This window comes from Pholcus phalangioides, unplaced genomic scaffold, assembly GCF_987345545.1.
Source record: "Pholcus phalangioides strain wild (caught in Gottingen) unplaced genomic scaffold, Ppha-v1.0 ptg000011l_1, whole genome shotgun sequence".
Taxonomy (NCBI): Eukaryota; Metazoa; Arthropoda; class Arachnida; order Araneae; family Pholcidae; genus Pholcus; species Pholcus phalangioides.
Window position 1 is genome coordinate 55,025,883 of NW_028301604.1, and position 20,410 is coordinate 55,046,292.

A 20,410-nucleotide genomic window follows, 5' to 3' on the forward strand; every position below is an offset into this window, starting at 1 on the left:
TGTATAAAAATTTTCTTTTGAAATTAATGCATGGGCAATAAGTATATAAAAGGATATTATAAAAAATGTGGAGTAAAAAAAATACCAACTCTTCAGGTGCCAGCTGCTGTTGCAATATAAAGATAATGACTTAAATGCTTTGGCAACTGAAAATTTTAACAATGAAAATGCAAGTCAATAAGGAAAATGACGTGCAAAATGCAAGTTATTTTCAGAAGAAAGGGACTTACACTGGATAGGCTGCCGAACCCTCCGTACGTTATGGTAAATGGGATGACAGTTATGGATAATCATTAATTTATTATGCTAGTAGTAGTAATGGCAAATCAATGATTATCTATAATTGTGGTTATTATGCATAATCACCATCCCTTTCAGTACGTTTTGATAAATTTTCTTGCATACATTTATCACTTTTACCAGTAATTATGCACAATTCCCAAATGAAATTGGTATGATAAATATGGAAGAAACCATGTGAAAATGGAAAATATCACTTAAATTCAACCACTTATCAGTTTCTCCTATACATAATGAATGCATTGCACATATTTGGCCATAAAAATTAAATTAAGTGTTATAAGGATAAAACATAAATTATTGTCAGTCTTGTAATGTTAGCCTTCTTTATATTTACCGACATTTTTAAACATAATCAGCATCACCTATCAAATCCATAATTCTAGAGAGATAAAATTCTCAAAAATAATCTTTAGGAGAAATATTTTTTTGGGAAGTTATTTATAATAGTCCTATAGAGATTCTCTCAAGAATATAATGTATATTATATATAATATTCTTTATAAATAACTTTATAAAGAATATTCTCATTGGTTTTATTTATATTTGTGAAAGAGGGAAGCTGTATTGTTATTTTCCTGCAAACAAAAGTAACTATACAAAAATATCCTTATTCACGGAATACAAACTGTTTAAAATGGGTATCCAAACTAATTATTCACAATACCTTGAAATTGAATAAAGTAAAGAAAAAGCAATGTAAAGGCAAATGACGAGATAAACCTTGGATCCTTGGCATGTTCATATATAGCAAATTAGCTATGTTCATAGAGAACTATCATTTTCTTCAATAAACTCAAACTTCTGTAGAATGAAGGTGATCATAGGAATGGCTCTTTGTCAATCAAATTTGGTTTTATTTTTTACTTTTAAAATTTTGACTTATTTCTTAAAATTTTCTAAGAAACTTTTTAATCTTTAAAAAGGTTTTCAAAATTTTTATAACAAACTTCTTAAACCTTTCATCATGACGGAGAGAATATTCTTAAACCAAAACTTGTCATTATGAGGTGATTGTGCCAAAAAATTGTTCTAAATGTTTCAGGCAAAATGAAAACTGAATTGTATTTCATAATATAAATAAAATTAGGAATTTTTTTTATTATTTTAGAGAATATTCTTTCTTTTATTTTTACATCCAAAGAAAATATTCCCAGAATATTCTCATTCTCGCATTACATTTCTATATCATCCTAAAAAATTTATAAAATAGTAAAAAATTTATCCAAATGACATATAAAAATCTTGAAAAAGGACATCATCTGAGCAAGATTCTCTTCAAACTAATTATCTATTCCAAACCATTAATTTTACTTCCAATTATATGATTGCATTAGAATAATTTATCCACCTACATCATCTCCAGTGGTTGGGAATAGGAATTTTTGATAAGTCGAACTAACGAAAACGGTTTGTCGGCCGCTGACTCTGGATTTCACTAAATATTTTTATTTGATATATATTCCCAAAAACTTTCTCACAAATGTTTAAAAATTTTCCCCATGGACCAATTTTTCCCACGAGTTACTATCACCAATACAGATTATTAATCTATTTGAAGCCACACACCAGTGTGGTTGAAGGGGTTAGTATTTTCATGCTTTAAAAATTTGTCATTCAATGTCGTTGCCGATCAATTGAAAAATCTGGGTTTTTTTGGTTTTTTTTGCCAATCGGCAAAAGCCCTAGCCCTAAATGATGCACTCTAAACGTTTATTGCACTTGCGCATGATTTTCAAAAAAAGTGTTAACATTATCAGTTGCCACATATATTTCAGGTGTTTGACCCTTTAATAAATGGTCGTAGATGGCCCAGGTTGGTGGAGGGTACGTTTTGGATGCTTTTGTGACTAACGGGGGAAGAAGGAAATTTGAATGAAGAAAGAGCTCTTGACAGAGGTGGAACCAAAAAAACAGTCTGAAGTAAAATTGGAATAGTGGGGGAAAAAATTCTTATCAAATTATGAAATATGTAAAATATGTCTTAAAAGTTTTAAAAATTTGCTCTATTAAGTAGAAATAGTGAAATATGCAAAAAAATAAAAAAATATACAAAGAAATCGGAGAAAAAGCCCTACACATCAGTAATGTAAAACAGTGGTTGCCTTGCAAAAATTTAAATATAAATTCAGACCCGGAGGAAAGATTAACGTGCAGAGTGGTATCCATGTCTTTCACCTTAAGGTTCATAGGTTTGAACTCTGAGAAAGAACATTGAAAACCAGTTCTTTACCTACAGACCCTGGGGGGGGGGGAGGGGGGCCTTCCACCAAGCTCCACTGGTCTGAAATTTCTGTATGGTGATATGACCAAAGTTGGAGTGCAGTAAAGTAGTGGTGGAAGGATTTCAAATCCCTACATTTCAGAATAGGTGTATGTCTTTGTCTAATGTGGAAGTCCTATGTGAATTTAGTGTTTAAATCATATAGGCCTATTCATTTTTCAGTGTTAGTTCTTCATGATCATGTAATTGTGTTCTTGTAGTTTCTCTCAAAATAAAAGATGTGTAAAAAATATATGAAAAAATTGAACTTCCATAAAGTTAACTTGGTTTTCAAAGTATTAAATCCACCAATCCGAAGATATAGGTAATGTCTCTGAGGTTAGTGCACTGCATCATAGGTCACTGAAAACTATTGACATTATTCAATTTCAATTTTGTTGAATTTATAAAACTGGTAGAAATCTGCCATTGCTCGCTAGAAAAAAAATATGCCAGCTTCGAATTGCTCTCTTGGCATATGTAGTTGGTTTCAATCATTGTGATTTCTCTCTTGAGATTCTAGGAGTTTAACTCTAGGTTTCTTAATGTCTGATTTTAGTAAAAGTATAAGTGCAGAGGTGCTGACATGAAAACATTTAAGGGGCTAAGAATTACCATTCATCCTGTATATATAGGACTAAATCCCATATGCAGGAGATGGAATAGTGCATACCATTTTATATTTGTACATTTTTGGGAGCGCTCGGCTCCCTCAAAAAATTTATTGGGGATGAGGGCTCAAATAGCCTTGGCTCCCAGGTTCTGGCACCTATGTATAAGTATCGGTGGCCCTTGCACAGGGGTACTGAAATCCATTTCTGGCAGCCTGAAGATCAGGAAACTAGACTCAACTAAATTTTTTTTTTGTCCCCTGTTATTAAGAACAATTCAAAATCCAGGGGAGTGAGTAAAAATGATCTAGGTTTTAGTTCATCTCATCGGCAAGAATATAAAGAAACGTCTATAGTTACATTACTTAAATATATTGGAGCTATGAGGAGACTAGCATGTGCAGAGTCATTGGACCTTGTGTCCTGAGGGACTTTTAGTCCCCACTACTCCAACATCCCAGTCTGAGTGGTGCCATAGAAATATATGTATTGAGTTGCCCAGATAGTCTTGCAAAGGTAACATTGCAGGTACACATATCATGCACTAGGTAACATTGGTATCCCTGTAGTAGGACGACACACCACACACATTAGTCAAAAATTAGGATATTTTCATAGCTTTTATCTGTCTATTATGTATGAAGTTCCTTGAAGGAATTTTGTGTTAAACTGATTTTTCTTTGCAAAATTATTAAATTTGGTAGGATATGCATTGATTTTGAGCTCTTGTTTTTCCCCCTTCCCTTAATGAATTGTTTTCAAACATAGGCATCAACGTTGGTGTTTTCTATGCTGTGTCAACTCTATTGAATCAAATGGTTCTTATTTATTATCCAGTAAGTAAATTTATTTTATGTAACAAAGAAACCTCATCCTTTTCAAGGTCATTTCCATTGAGTATGCTTTACCTGATTAATTTTTTTTTAAGTAAACATGTTGGATATTTCTGTACTTAATTCTCACTATGAAATACTTGAGGCTGAAGTAGTTCTGAAAGTCATTTTTTGTGAGTGGCTTGAGTTGTGTTTTTGTAGCTGTCTAAATGTCCTGAATTGTTGAAAACAAAACGCTAACAGTTTTTCACAAATATATGTTTATACCTCCCTAACAGTAATAAAGTACTAATTAGCCTTTTTTTTTAATTTTTCATTAAAAAACCTATTGCTTCTGAAGTGATTATGTGAAGTTTCAAAATATTTTGATCATTGCTGTTCTTATTTCAAACAATTTTAAAATCAGAACTTTAATTATAATCAATATCTTTTTAATATAGGGAGAAGAAATAAGTGCAGGATACATGGGTTTGTCAATTGTTATTTCTGGTATGGCAGGATCTGTAGTATGTGGCTATGTCCTAGACAAAACCCATAAATTCAAGTAAGTATTCTAAAGGTCACTTACATTGGTATCTCAACATAATAGATTACACTAGTCAAGATTTTTTTTGCAAAATAATTAAATAGTTTAGCATGGTTTCCATCCTGACTTAATACTGTATAAATCAATTTTTTTCACCAGACTGTTTCTTTGTAATGGTCACTTTCACTTTTTCAAATTTAGTCATTTTGTATGGGACTCTATAAATGTAATATCTAGTTTTATTTGTTTAGCGCTAACTAATTATGTTTATATTTTGAGCCAGAATGACAAGGATACAATAGGTTTATGTTCACACAAGTTGTCATGTTTAAATGTGGCAATATTTTGTAAGCAGTGTCAATAATATGTGATGTACCTGTTAGCACAAGCATTTGTTTTTCTATAAGCCTTGCATTCTGTATAGCTCATCATGCTTAATTTTATGTAGGTTGGTTACTAGGAACATTAAGCATTCCAAGAAAGTTTTTTTTTTTTTTTTTTTTAATTAATATGTTAGATGAATGATAACAATACATTAGATTAGTGAAAACCACCAAGGAGACACCAAGGTCCCATACTGGTTGTTACAATGAAGTTAATTCAATAACATTTCAATTATCATAGTGTAAAATAGTCACTATGTACTGATTTTTGAGATTGAAAACAAAAAATCATGAAAAAAACATCAAAATAGGAAGGGGGGTTGGAGGAAATGTGATTACACAAGCACATATAATACATAAAATACAAATATATATAAATAATGAATAATGCAACGGTCACAGGGCGGTGCTTTAGTGATCATAAAAAAAACTATAAATCAACATATGATTATGTATGAATTGGACTGGCAGAGCAGAGTTGACAGCAAGGGTATTTTAATGAATAATTCGACAGCTGGAGGTGAAAAGACTGTAATACACACACAACAGGGAGTGATTGAGATTCCGTGGATGAAATCAGAAATAATTTTCAATATTGAAAATTTGTAGCATGTGTTTTTTTTTAGGTTTTTTCTGAAAATTGAAAATGAGGGGGACTGTATGAGATCATTTGGAAGGCTATTAAAAAAATTTAGGAATGAGAAAGCTAAAATGTTTTTTGAGGATAGTTTTATGAACTAAAGGCATTGAGTAAATAAAATTGTGTCTATTAGATGTTCTTGACGAGTTCAGAGGTAAAGAGAATTGGTTTTTTTTAATTATAAGTATGGATCGGTAAAAGTATAGATGTCTTAAAGGAAGGATGTTTAATTGAAGAAAAAGTTCATTTGTTGGAGTGATGTAATTGCTTGCCAAAATTCTAATAACTTTTTTTTGTAAAGAAATAATGGGTGCAATATTGCTGACATAATCACTTCCCCAGAGTGGCAGACCATAAAGTAAGTGTGAATGAAACATTGAATAATAATAGGTTAACAAGAAAGATTGGTTTACATATGGTTTCAGGTTGAAGAATTTGTATAAAATGAAACGAAGTTTTGATTTTAAATGATTACAATGAGATCCATTTTAGATTTTGATCAATATAAATACCTAGATATTTTATAGAGGATATTTGTTCTATACCTTGACAGTCACATGGATTATTACTAGTACAATTTGGTTCATGGAAAATTATGTCATAGTCAATATGTGGAATATTGTGTAAGGAAAAATTGATAAATTTACTTTTGGAAATATTGATATGAAGATCATTAGCAATAAACCAATTACGAACTGTTAACAGATCGGTATTTATATTGTTGATAAGTGTTGGGTAGGCATCTCCTGAATAAAGAATTACAGTATCTGCAAACATGATGATTTTACCATTGATATTTAAATTACATAGATCATTGATAAAAATTATAAAAAATAATGGTCCTAAATTAGATCCTTGTGGGACTCCTTTGATTATCTTCATGGCCTTACTTAAACAATTATTGCATTCAACTTTTTGAGTTCTATTAGTGAGATAAGAATGGATAAAATTAAAAGTATTTCCTCTAATTCCATAGGAGTACAATTTTGAGAGCAAGATTTCATGATTCACACTATCAAATGCTTTTCTTATGTCCAGAAAGATACCTATTGTTTTTCTAGATTGGTCAATATTCTTGTAGACATATTCAGAAAAGTTTAAAAGAGCAGATTCAGTATTTCTATTTGGTAGGAAACCATGTTGATTATTGGAGAAGAAATTATTGTTATTTAAAAAAGAATAAATCCTAGTTTTAATAAGTGTTTCAAATATTTTCGAGGTAGGTGACAATATTGAGATGGGCCTATAGTTGCTGAGGTTATTCTGATTACCATTTTTAAAAATAGGAACAACTATGGCTGATTTGAGTGATTCAGGAAATTCACCCCTTTCAATGCAATTATTAATTAGGTCAGCCAGTAGTTGATACATGCATTCAGGAAAGCTCTTTAGAATTTTAGTAGTCAAGGTATCATAACAAGATGCAGTGTCTTTAAGAGATCTTGCTATTTTGTAGACTTCAGTTCGATCTGTGGGGGCCAGAAAAATTGATTTGTCACTGCGAGGAATATACTGCTCAAAATTTCCGTATTCGTGGGTTTGTTGTGTAATATTTATGAAATGGTTATTAAAATCATTAGTCAGTACATGCAAATTAGTTTCCAAAGGCAGAGTGTAGTTTTTCTTATCATATCCAAGTATTTTGTTAATTAGTTTCCAACGTTCGGATGATGTAGAGCAATTCGAAAAACAAGTAGAGTAATAAATTTTTTTTTGTCGCTCTAATTTGTTTTTTGAGATATGTTGCGACGTTTTTGTAAGCATTCTTGACTATTATGTCAAATGGGTATTTTTTTGTTTTCAAAAAAAGTTTGTTTAATCTTGGTTAAGTCAACTATGTCAAAGGTAATCCAAGGTTTTATTTTTCGGTTTGATCTGTAAGTATGATGTATGATTGTTAATTATGGTTTCAAGTTTAACCATGAATTCATCAAAAACCAATCCTGGATTTTCATTTGTAAAAACAGTTATAATGTTGAAGATAGGTTGCGATTCCAGATAAGTCAATTTTTTTAAAGTGTTTCCTGTCAGTATCATCAGTTCTTGGATTAATCAATAAAAACTTGAGTTTACATGAAATTGGACAATGATCGGTCAAATCTGTAGTAAATATAGATGAAGAAATTTCCTTGATTCTAGATGAGTTACGAATAAAAATATGATCAATACAAGAGTTAGAGAGAGGTCTTGTTATTTTGAAAATTAAAGGGGTAAATCCATGACTGGATAACATGACCTGATAATCTGAGTGGGTACCAGAATCAGTTTTAAGGATGTCAATATTTATATCACCAATTAGTAAAACATCTCTATATTTGATATTTTTAAAAAGTAAATCAAGTTCTTCAATACATTGAGTTTGCGGGAATGAATGTGATCTGTACAAGCTGAAGATGGCAAATTTTAATGTAGGCTCTTGAATAACTATCAATTCTCCTGTTTGCATTACTATAGAATCAAGTTCGAAAAACTGAAGGGATTTTTTTGTATAAACGAAAATTCCGCCTCAACTATTATAATCTCTGCATCTTGTAAATAAATTATAATTTGGCAATCTATAATGATCAACCTCATCCTCAAAAACCCAAACCTCAGACAATACAAGAATATCAATATAATCCATAGATTCATTCAATAGGACCATCAGTTGGTCAAAATTTGCTCTTATGCTACGAATGTTGAAGTGAACAATGTTAATATCATAAAATTTATCATAATCATGCATATTTTGGGTATGAAGAAAATTAATGAACTCCTCCAGAACGCCAAGATCAGAGAATTTTATGCTAGATGTTCCAAGAAAATGTAGTTTTATATATAATAACTACCAGCACCCCAGAGGAAGAAACATCAATTTTTACACCCAATTTAAAAATTAAAATGTTATCAAGCAGAAAAACGTAGCACAAGTGTATAATTTTAATTGGAAATTTAATTAATTTTAAGTTAGATACTGTATTATTCACATAATATACTAGCAAAAAATTGTAAACGATTGGGTATATTTTAGAAATTTGTATATGAATTTTCCAAATTATTTTTTTTAATAGAAGTTTAAGTTCTCTAGTCGATTTCTACTATGTGTGTAATAAACTAACTTTCAAATTGCACAAAATTTTGCATGACTTGTAAAAAGGTTTTATGAACTTTATTGTACGTATAAACCTGTCAATTTCAATAAAATCTGGGCTTAAAATACTGTATCTGCTGCATATCATTGGATGAGAAAAAGTACTGTAAATAGATAAACCAGATCCGTTGAAAAATAAAAATATTCAGTCAAGAATGGTCTGACATTTTTAGTTGAAAATGGTTTTCATATATTCAAGAATGAGCTGATATTTACAATCAAGAATTTGCTTTAACTGGAACACCAGTATCAATTGGTAAGGGGCAATGCCAAGTTGTGGTGTCATAGGCAATTTTTCTCTAATAGGGTTGTGAATAGATGGAATAGCTTAGAGTAGTGAATTCTAATAGAATTGACACATTTAAAAATATATTTTTTAAATGTGTTTAAAGCTATCCATTCCTAGATAAACCAGCCATAAATATTTCATGTGGGTAGTGGATTGTATTTCCATATACTAGCAAAAATACCCAGCACTTCCCGGGTTTTTTTCAATTGCTGGCAGCATTAAAGAGGCAACCCATTATAAAGGCATGTGCATGTCTGAAACACATTGTTAGGGAACCACTGTAACCGAAGTAAACATTCTGAAAGTGATTGTTGGGGCCCAGGAACCATTGTTGCCAAACGTTTTCGCCCATTTCTGACATTTGCCCTGCTCTGAACTTTTAAAGTAGCCTATAGTTCAATCCCAGCCCTGTTTGGTATATGTGTAAAATTTGGCGATGATTGGTTTAAAATTGTAGATTTCAATAAAGAAAAAACACACATATTTTATCATTTATATATGATACATATAGTTTTTGGCTTTTATGATTGTACTTTTAATTGGGTTGCTGTATCTTAGAAATATGAAATCCATATTTGTAATGGACATCTTTTTTTTTCAGCCACATCATTGGGCATTTTGCCTGTTGTGGCTTTTGTATTTGCATAAGAATGGTTCCATATTTAAAATCAAGAAATGGGCTGATATTTTCAGTCTCATATTTTTAGTTGAGAATGGTCTATTTTTGGTCAAGTAGTATAGGATATTTTCAAAAATAATTATTTACAAAACCTGTTCTGTCAAATGTGAAAAAGTATTCAAAATATCTTATCAAGATTTCTATTCGATGTTTATTAAAGTCAAATTGGAAAAGTTTTAAATTTTAGTTTACTTTTCATATTTATTCATTATTTTGAAAATTATCAGCGATAGCTTGACTTTTTCTATTGAAAATATCCTATCACAAGTTTTATATTGAATGCACGAAAATCATGTTAAAAACTTTATTAAAAATAAGAACTGATAGAACATATACTTAACCTAAAAACCTTTAAAATCAACTATAGATTGACTGACTATTCTATCAAATATTGGATATTTTTAATATTTTTGAAAATATTGTGATATTTACACCATGATCCTTGGTTAAGAACCCGACCCAGAGTTATGCACAACTACGAACTTTATGCCATGTGTGACTAAAAATCGTTTGATTGAAAAAATTCAAATGCATATTTATATTCAACATGTAAAATACATTTAGAAAAACAGCCTTTTTCATTATTGTGAAAAAAAAGTTTTGTTCACTGTTATATCACTTAGTTTTATGCTTCAATATATTTGTTATTTAATTGTATTTGGACTGATTAAATAACTTTTGTTGAAGGGAAACTTGTTTGGCTGTCTATATTATGTCATTACTTGGAATGTTGTTTTATGGAATAGTCCTTCGTTATGGAGCTATGTGGTTGCTTTATATTGCAGCAGCTTCTCTAGGGTGAGTGAACTCCAAATATGAAAAAACTGAGGTATACAGTATGTGTGATTGAATCTTAGATAAGGAATGGATGTGTTTTGCAACCATTGAATTATGGCTTTATGTTGAATGTGTGTGGTAAATTAGGCCTTTTATATACAAAAAAACTACCATGGTGTGAAAACATAATTAGAATGAACTGAACTTCATTTCAGATTTTTTATGACTGGTTATCTGCCATTAGGCTTTGAATTTGCTGCTGAAATAACTTATCCAGAGCCTGAAGGAACTTCATCTGGGTTGTTGAATGCCTCTGCCCAGGTAAATAAATTATACTAAAGCCAGAGTCATTACTAGGAAATATGACTCTGGCTACGTTCCCCAACTTTCCTGTATGGGGGGGGAGGAAAAGGCAAACTTTTACTTGCCACCCCCAAATCAATTAACATAAAATTAACTTTTAAATTCCTCTTAAAAAATTTCTGTTTCTCAAGATTGCCACTTGTGTGGATGCAAACTGCCATCTCCCTTAGTTATGGGCTTGACTAAGATACCCCTCAAAAACTATAGCATCAAATCTGAAGACCTTAAAGATGGCTTTGAGCATAAAACAAACAGATCAACCATCATATCTGCTCTTAACACATTTTTAAAAGAAACATTAATGAAGAAAGTCAAGGTCATATAAATGAACTAAACATTTTCCCCCATTTAATTTGATTTAAATTTATTCTTTATGCTGATTTCTAAGATTTTGCCATTCAATTTCTTTCATTTCTTTTGAATAATAAATTTTGAATTCTCACAATTATTTGCTATTTTCTCAGATGTTTGGTATTCTATTTACAATGGGTGCTGGTGCTCTATTAGATAGCAATGGTGATTTGGTGCCAAACATTGCACTAGTTGGCACACTAGTATCAGGAACAGTGATAACAGGTATTTTTTAATTCCATTCTCTATGATGTATATAATTTGCACTATGTTATCAAAAATACAAGCAGTCTTTAATTGTTTGTGCAATGGACTATCTTTACAACAGCTGACTTTAGAAATACTTCTAGTTGTAAAATATTTTCAAATTGTATGAAGTTTTTGAAAATTTCAATTTTTTGGGGATTGGGGGGGTATAATTTATAAAATCTTCATAAAAATATTTGATCTTGTGAGCAAAAACTTTATCTTTAAATCTTGCTTGAGAAAATCATTTGCAAAACATTCTAAATTTTTAAATGTAGGCCCAATATTCATCAAGATATTTAACTCTGTTGAATGCTCAAAACTTTAATGACTGAGTGATATATATGCGTATATAAATTGCAAAAATATAAATTGAATTAAGTGTAAAAGAATTGTGACAAAGAAAAATATTAATTATAACTAATTGTTTTGTAATTTGAAAGTTTCATCCAAGAGGAGGATGCATTAAGTAATGACTCGACAGTAAATTTTTTTAGTATAATCTTCAAGTGTTTGCAGAACATAATTTTTTAAATACAAAAAATTTGAAAATAAATTGAAATGAACAAAAGTAAATAAAAAATTTAAAGCAAAATATATAAACTGGCTGGGTAATAAATGATCAAATATTAACCACTTCCCGTACAAGAATCTGGCGATAAATTTGAATGATCTGTATTAGACGTATAGGCGATACATGTGAAAGTGTGGTTTCACGGTGAAGGAAAGAAAAAAATAAGGGTGGGGGAGGAACAGAGATAAATGGTTAATGGAGTATTAGTATAATACCTTGTTTTTTTTCGCCCTCATCTACAAACTTGTTTTGTAATTTTTTTACTTTTTTTTTTATCACTTCTATGTATAGTATATAATAGAAGGATTAGGTCAAAGATATATAAGTTTCGCATTGAGGTAAAAGAGGTTGATGGAACAAAGCTTGATTGAAGTCATTCTTCTACCATTTCGATGTAATATTATGTCCCTGATCGTAAAGAGGTTAATAATATCTCAATAAAATGAAAACCAGAAAGTAAATGTACAGTTCTTAAAGATGAAAGTTTGTTTCTTGATGTGCAGAGAAATACTTAGTTTATTAATTTAATTGGGTTCACATCAGATTTATGAAGTGTGTGGGATTTGAAGCCATGGGGGGGGGGATGCAGATGGGTTAATGATTGAGCAATATGCTAATTTAGAATTGAACTACCAGTTTGAAGAAATGAAGTATCCGATGAGAGAATAAATCCAACCTGATTAGTAGATGAATTACTGTTGAAACAGCCTACTGATGGCATGTGCAAGCAAAAAACTGAACATCATTCTCACTAATGTGACAAATTTTAAGAATAATTTGTTTCTCGTAGAAAATCAATTTTAAAAAACCTAGGAAAGGTTTTCCTCTGATCTCCCAAAAATTGGCTTTTTAGACTCATTCCTTTCTTCAAACTTAATTTCAATTAATTTGACTTGCAGTAGTTAATTCTCAAATGATTTTGCATAGAAATGTGCAAAAATTATTAGTCTTTTAAAAAATTAGCCAACTATCCATAAAATTAAAGTTTGCATTTTATGGCATACAACCACTTGAAAACTACTCTAAACAGAATTTTAATCAAATAATCCTTAGCAGTGAAAGATGTGGTCTGAAAATTGGATGAAATATCAAAACACTAACATCACCTGTCCATTATGTAAGTTGGGAAAGACTAAGAAGATAGAAACATGATTGCAAATTTTTGCTTTTCTGCCAATCTTCCATGAAATCCTTATAAAGAATGGTTACTAGAAAGATGTGCGGATATAGTAGTAGCTCATCTTTAGTGTAATTCTCGAAGAGAGAACCAGACTTTTTATATAAGATTTTTGTTAAAGTTCAACTCTTCCTTAATTCTGCTCTAGAACTCTCCATAATGCAATTTTCATATCTTTAAAATTTGCTCATTGACAGTGCATTGCAAATCACTAGTAAAATTTTCATAAGCTGTAATCTTTAAATCAGATTTTGTACTGTATAAAATAAATTAACATGTTCAATACCTTAATGTTGTTCAAATGAAGAAATTATATTTTTTCCTCAGGTTTCATCAGATCTGATTTGCGGAGACAAAAAGCTTCCACAGCTATTGCTGCTGAAGATCTTAATGAAGAATGTGAGAAAATTCAAATTCAACAACGATGAATGTGTCTAAGAGTTTTCAATGTATAGCTTACTGCTACTTATTAGAATTAACATGCATAGGTGTGCCTTTGTCTTGTTCAAGCTTAAAAAACTTTAGAATGTCTTCCACATAGTTTGATGCAGCAAGCAAAGCTGTTCTGACAACAGTGCTTCCATTTTCCACAAGGATAATTTATTTTCCTTGCATAATTTATATATTTCTAGTCAGTATTTCTATGTATATATTTTATATGAAAAATAAATGTACATGTGAACGTATATATAATGTGTATATATTGTTGCACATTGTTAACTTCCAGATGCACAAGTTGTTTGTATTTTATATATATATGTATCAATTTTTAAATTTTGAGCATTTTTTAAAATATAATTCATATATTTGGTTAAACATCCGCTATTATAAAGTTTTTGAATTGATAACACTATTTTAAGACCTGATTCTCGCCAGTATCAGACCTGCCAACCCCAGAATAAACAAAATTCTATAATATAAAATACTCTATTCATAAAAAGCATAATGTGGCCTGTTTCTAAATTAATGGAAAAAAAGAGGGGTACCCATACTATAAAAATTAATTAGGAAATTATATAATTGTAATCAGAAAAGCTATTGCTGCATGAGAAAAGATGGTTTATTTCAAAAAAAAAATTCTCGGGGAGAAAAAACAGCTCAATAACGAAAAAATTGTTTGTTTTGACATCAATGCGATACCATAACATTTTATCTAAAATGAAATATGATTTCACTTCCTAGGACAGTCTCCTGATCACATGTAAAAACATCAAAAAGATAAAAATTCATTACATGGATGCTAAAGAGTTGAAAATCAACCGATATTCACATCTCAAAATTTGACATTCTAGTCACCTGAATAATTAATATTAATAGAACTATATATAAAAAAAATAATACACTAGTCAAGTAATATTTTTTGGCAAATTTCTGAAAATCTTAGATTCCGGACTCTGAATAATTTGATAATAAAAAGTAATTTTATATTTCAGAAATGGTAAAATTTTGAGACAATATTTTTAATACTCAATATTGTGAATCTATTAAAAATGTGTGAATTATTAACTCAATTTTTAGAGTAAGTTTATTTAGAAAATTTGTCCTGAATTACTGCATTAGTCAGGTGGCTCGAGACATTGTTTTAGCACATAAGCAGCGCATTAAAATTGCCATGAAAACTCCCAGCAGGTTTTCTCACTAAGAAGTGGAGAATTCTAGGCTACTGGTTCCACTGAGTGATGTCGACCAACAGACGATCAATGATTTATAATACTGACCAGTTTGGGACAGAAGCCTTAAAACGTCAATATTAGCGATTCTGTAAAAAATCTTATTTTTAGAAACAAAAGTGTATAATTATATTATAGAGCAAAAATTATATTAAATATGATAAAATCTTGACAGTTGTGGCAGGTATGCAGTAAGTAGTCAAATAGGATGATACTTGCGATAAAAACCAAAACATTTACAGCAAACACTTAAAAAGTTAGTTATAGATTATATTAGGTTTTTTTTCTTGTTTTAACAGATTGAGCAATGTTTTGTAGTCAATTTTACATTACCTAAAAATTCTTTTAAAATGCATAATGAGTTGTATATTGAGTTTTCAAAAATACATCACCATATTGCATTTGGGGATAAGTGGTTTTACTTTTGTAAGTAGAACCATTTATCTGGCTCACTTTAGATCTAATCCTTTCAGACTCAGTGTGCCCACCTAAAAATTCCCTTTTCAAACATTGGAAATAAAGGATGAATAAAATGAAAATTAGTTTAGGGATTACTTTGAACCTTCTTATCAACACCAGATAACAGCACCACACAAGCCGATTCATACTTTTGGCCTGTGTTTATTTTTTTGAAACCCTTATTTTTCAAAGAAACTGGTTTAAATTTCAGTTTTTCTTTGGACGTATAAAGGATTTCTGAGAAAAAAATGTCTACGTTATTTTGTTGGCTGTACACTAATCTTTATTCTGTATGTTTTAATTTTTTACACATTCAAAGCTTGTCTAAAATAGATTCTTCAAGGTTGGGCACATCCACAAAATTAAATTGGTAAGTGTAATCTTTATACAATTATATACCCACATACTCCTCCAGCCCTGAATAGACTGCCTACAAATTTTCTTTGTGAAATTCCAATTCTAAAGGGCTGCGTGCAGGAAAGGGTTAAACCAGGTATTCAATGTATATTTTACTATGGTATGCATGTGAAAATTTATATAAAATAAAATCCCTACTTTTGGTTGCAACTTGTTTGTCTAATTTTTGAATAATATTTATAGAATGCAATATTTCTCAACCTAGACTTTAGATATGTACTGCATATTAATAAGTTAGGTTACTAATTTTAATCTTATTAGTCAAATTTTCCCTAAACCAGTTAACTTTTAATCCCAGTTAGACTGGGTTCTAGTCTTTCTAATGGGAAAAGCCTCTTTCCTATTATATAATTTTATTGTATATTTTTTTTTTTTGCAGATGTGTACTTTCATAGGAATATTGTACCAAAGAAAATATAAACTTGTTATTTAACTTGTTTCTCAAATGAAAAAAAAATTGTCCATGTTTACTATACACGTCAATAAATTTTATGTTACTGTACTTTTAATGCTGAAATAATTTGTGGTACAAATTATATGTAATTGCAGTTCAGACCAATAAAACTGTAGTCTCTGACTCAAGTAAATTGTGAGACTAACTGCTGTATAAAGAATTTTTTCACAGTACAGCATAGTTCCCATTTCATGAGTTATATACTCAATGTTTTTTCCGGTGAGATGGCCTGCTTTTCTTGTATTCTGTTGCCTATTAGGAGCAATGGTTTTTGACATTTAAAGTCTTGTCTTATATAATGTGATAAAAAAAAAAACAATGGTGATTATATACAGTTAACAGGAAGTTTACTTTGTATGCTTTTATTTAAGTGTTTGAAAAAAAAATCTCAGCCTTTCTTAAAATACTCATCTCTCTTTACTTTTTTCTTTTGTATGTTTAGCTGTTATTGTAGCTTTTTTTGATGGCTTTGAATACAGTGTACACAAAAAAATTTGACAATGATATTACTTTCTTTCCAGGGCCGGAAACTGCTTCGGGGGGCAGTTTTAGGTGGGAACAAAAAATACTTGTAGAATTTTAAAGTTGTAGGGGCAGCAAAAATCCTAGTTACGGCCTTGTTTCTTCCACACAGCTGCCTGTGTAATATTACATAAAAAAATTGTTTGCTTCAATAGTTTTTAATCTTGTTATATATACTGGTAATAAAATTTGCTTTGTCCTCAAGACATTCTTGAAACTTTTTTAGATTTCGTAAGCAAACTTTTAGGATCCTTGAACCATAAGTGCTTAACCCTTTAAGTGGTTCTTTAAAATTTTCCTGATCTGTATAACTGCCACAGTGGAAATCACTAAATCCTTTGTAAAATACCACCAGTTTTCAAAAATGTTTTTTCCCAATCTGGCACAGCTGTTTTCTTCCCAACACAAAACGAAGAGAGAATCTTTTTTTCTATTTATACTATATATAAGTCGTCCAAATATTACATACTAATTGTTTCTGAAATCTGACTTTGCCCACTGGCAGTTGATCTTACAGGTTGGGGAATGGAAAACATGTTTGACTGTAAAACAACTTTAACACAGTAGCTGGACTTAGCCTTAAAAAACTTATTTTGGAATGACATATTTTGTTTCCCGAGATAAAAAGCAAGTTAGATGATATATCGTATATTGTCACTGTAAGGGTTGAAACAGCTTGGATTTTAACAATTCAGTGTAAGGAATTTGAAGCAGACATTACAAGGAAGATTTCTGAGGTCAAACCCTTTTTGGGGCCGTTCAAGTATTACGTCATCATCGATGGGATTTCCGATTTACTGACAAGGGAAGGGGTTTGGATAATGCTTACGTCATCAACCATGATTTATGAAATATTCTTAATGGCATCTTATACTCGGTGCGCCAAAAACGGAAAAACCTTTCGATAGTTTGTGGGCACTTGAAGTAACATCTCCCCCCCCCCTTTTTGATAAGTGCCCTACAGAGCCACTTTGTGATCTCTAAATGTTTCGTGGATCCAAGTGCTCTGGAAATATGAACCAGCCGCTTAAGTGCCACGCATCACTCAAGTGCTCCATAAATATATGCAGCGTGGATCACAAATAATCTGAAAATGTGCCGCGGGTAACTTGAGTGATGTAGAACCGCACTTAAGTGCTCTAAAATTACATCACATGTCACTCAAGGATCTCTAAATGTGTCATGGATCACTTAAGTGTTCTGGAACTGTCCCGGGTCATTTAAGTGATCTGAAAATGTGCCGCTTAGTTCATTTTTACCAAATTATGTTTGAGGAGGGCAGGCCAAGGCCCTTTATGCAAATCATATGGCTGAGAGGATGGGTCGCAATGAATTTATTAAAGATAAATTTTGAGTTCATAGCCTTCAAATTAACAGAAATTGATTATAACATATAAAGGTATTGTCTTCCGAAATTTCAAAAAAAAATTTTTTTTTGCATTAAAATTTGGTCGTGGAGGGGGGGGGGGTGTATGTCTCTAATCCCACCAATATACGTTAGTCATCAGCTCTGAATCCTAAATTTTGCTGACAAGGGGCGGGGGGGTCAAATTGGTCAAAATTTTGCTCACGTAATACTTGAATGGCCCCTTTTTAAGAAATACAAATCAGGATATCTGTCTCCTTGTATAAGAACTTCCTTATAAGCTTGTTGAATGAAATTGATGAGTCATAAAGTCTAAGAAAGTTTAAAAATTTTGGCATCTCATTTATGTTACGACTATATGCACGTGAAACATTTTTCAAAACTATAGAACAAACAGTGAAGAGATGGCTTTCATTTTGAAAATTGAAAGCTTAAGGGCATTTTTTGAAAGAAAATTAAACTAAATGTAAGGGGATGGAAAAATCCTGAAGTTCGTCACTGCTACGAGGGGTCCCGAAAAAAAGACTTTTAATGTGAATCATGTAGGGCTAGGCTGAAATAAATTTCTAAGTTGTGAAAACCTTTTTTGTAAAAAGATAAATTAACATTTCTCAGTGAAATGTCAAAAGGAAATTAAAAATCTTCATTGCAACATTAATTTAGCACAAAATATGACTGGATGAGTAATCAATAGTAAAAATCAAATCACTAATTATTTTGAATGTCAATTCATAAAATGATTAAAATTTCTGATTGTATCATTATTTTAGTTTCCACTAGTCTCCATCAAGCTACCATGTTTACATCTTTCATGATTAAAATATTGTCCTGTTTTATTGATCAATATGTCAGGACCACGCCAAAACCACTAAAGTGCAAAAATTTACTTTTCAGAATACTTCATTTTTGAAGGTTCTGTGATTTCAATGCCAGGTAAAAGAAAAATCTTAAAGGTTTAGCTTCAACCTTTAAGATTTTTCTTTTACCTGATATTGAAATCCTGATTTATTTTTTTTAGACATTGTCAAACCTTTTTAAATACGCTATTCTCAAAAGTAAAATTTTGTACTTTCGTGGTTTTGGCGTGGTGCTAATGATGTAATCTGACTAAAAGCAACAGAATTTGTTAATGGAGAACAAATTAAATTTTGGCAAAAAAGTGTTTTGTAAAAAAAATTTTTCAAATAGATCTCATTTGGATAACCCTACAAATCTGATAATGAATTTGTGACTTTTTTTAATAATTTTGCTCACTATATCAACAAAGTTATATTACTCTTCATAAAGAGATAAAGCGCTGATCGTGAAAGAAGGCTATTGAAATGGGATTGAATATTTCAGTTTTTTAAAAAGCCTGCAACCCTCTGCTGGAAAGGAATTTTACTTGCGTTGGTGGTTTGGCACATAACGTTCAAAAATTGACAAGTCACAAAAATTCAAACGTTCTATATAAATCTTTTACATATATATTTGTCTGATCCCCCAAAACAAAACACTTTTCTATATTAGTTGTTCACAAGGAATCGTGCAGAAAAAAGTTTTTCACAATTTTGAATTCAGGCTACTGAAGAACTTGATTATAGTTCTGAAATAAGTCTACCTGTTTTCTTTAGTTTGTTTTTGTTGTATTACCTCGCCCAAAAGGTTATTTCTATTGCAATGTTTTTAAACATAACACTGAATTTTTGAGTCTGGTAAATTTAAGTAATAAATTAACGATTTATCATGCCTACCAATACAAACTGGGGCAGGACCAAGTTGAATAAGGGCCTTGCAAAAAAATATATTTTGCATAACAACCTTCCAGTATTCTGTGGCCATAGCCGGAGATTATACATAATCACTGATAAATGTGACAATTTATAAAAAAAGCTTGCCAAAATGCTCTATAATTATGTATAATAACCAGATTTATCACATTTACCATAACGTATAGGTATTAAGGAAAACACCAACCTGGTTTTTCTGACTAGGTGTGGCCATCAAGTGATAAAATACTTTGAAATGATGCTCATCTGTGTCACTTGATTGTTGCTATACAAGAGATTTGTTTTTCAAGTGTTCCAGAAATCTACTCTGAAGTCTTTGAAAGTCTAATTCTTGGAAGAGTGCCTAATAATTTTAAACTAAGCATTGTACATTGAAGAGTTCCATTTTATTCTGCCGTGTTCATTTTTTAGCCAGCATACTTTAAGGGCTTACCTTAACTGTTCTGGGATAAAGGAAGGAAGATTGCATCTAAGTACATAGTTGGCGTGAAACCATGAAATTTTTGTCACTCAAATCTTGTTTTTGAGGTTTCAAAATGAACAAAACTATTTGATATTGCCCTCCTGATAACATTTATTTAGTACCCTTTTCTCTGACATATTTTCAAATA

The 20,410-nt window shown here is 30.8% G+C and overlaps 1 protein-coding gene across 2 annotated transcripts in view; it reads left to right on the forward strand.

Moving 5' to 3' along the window:
* The window catches only part of HisT (Histamine transporter), a 66,284-nt gene extending 49,999 nt beyond the window's left edge, over positions 1-16,285 (forward strand). Inside the window, exons 5-10 of one of the 2 annotated variants that reach the window (XM_089239722.1) lie at positions 3,943-4,010; positions 4,448-4,551; positions 10,342-10,452; positions 10,647-10,752; positions 11,259-11,370; positions 13,470-15,831. In XM_089239722.1, coding sequence (XP_089095848.1) covers positions 3,943-4,010; positions 4,448-4,551; positions 10,342-10,452; positions 10,647-10,752; positions 11,259-11,370; positions 13,470-13,570 — 602 coding nt within the window. In that variant the 3' untranslated portion in view covers positions 13,571-15,831. Of the gene's footprint in view, positions 1-3,942; positions 4,011-4,447; positions 4,552-10,341; positions 10,453-10,646; positions 10,753-11,258; positions 11,371-13,469 lie in introns of both variants that reach the window. The other variant, XM_089239721.1, reaches the window with a different exon arrangement.
* The last annotated feature ends 4,125 nt before the right edge of the window (positions 16,286-20,410 follow it).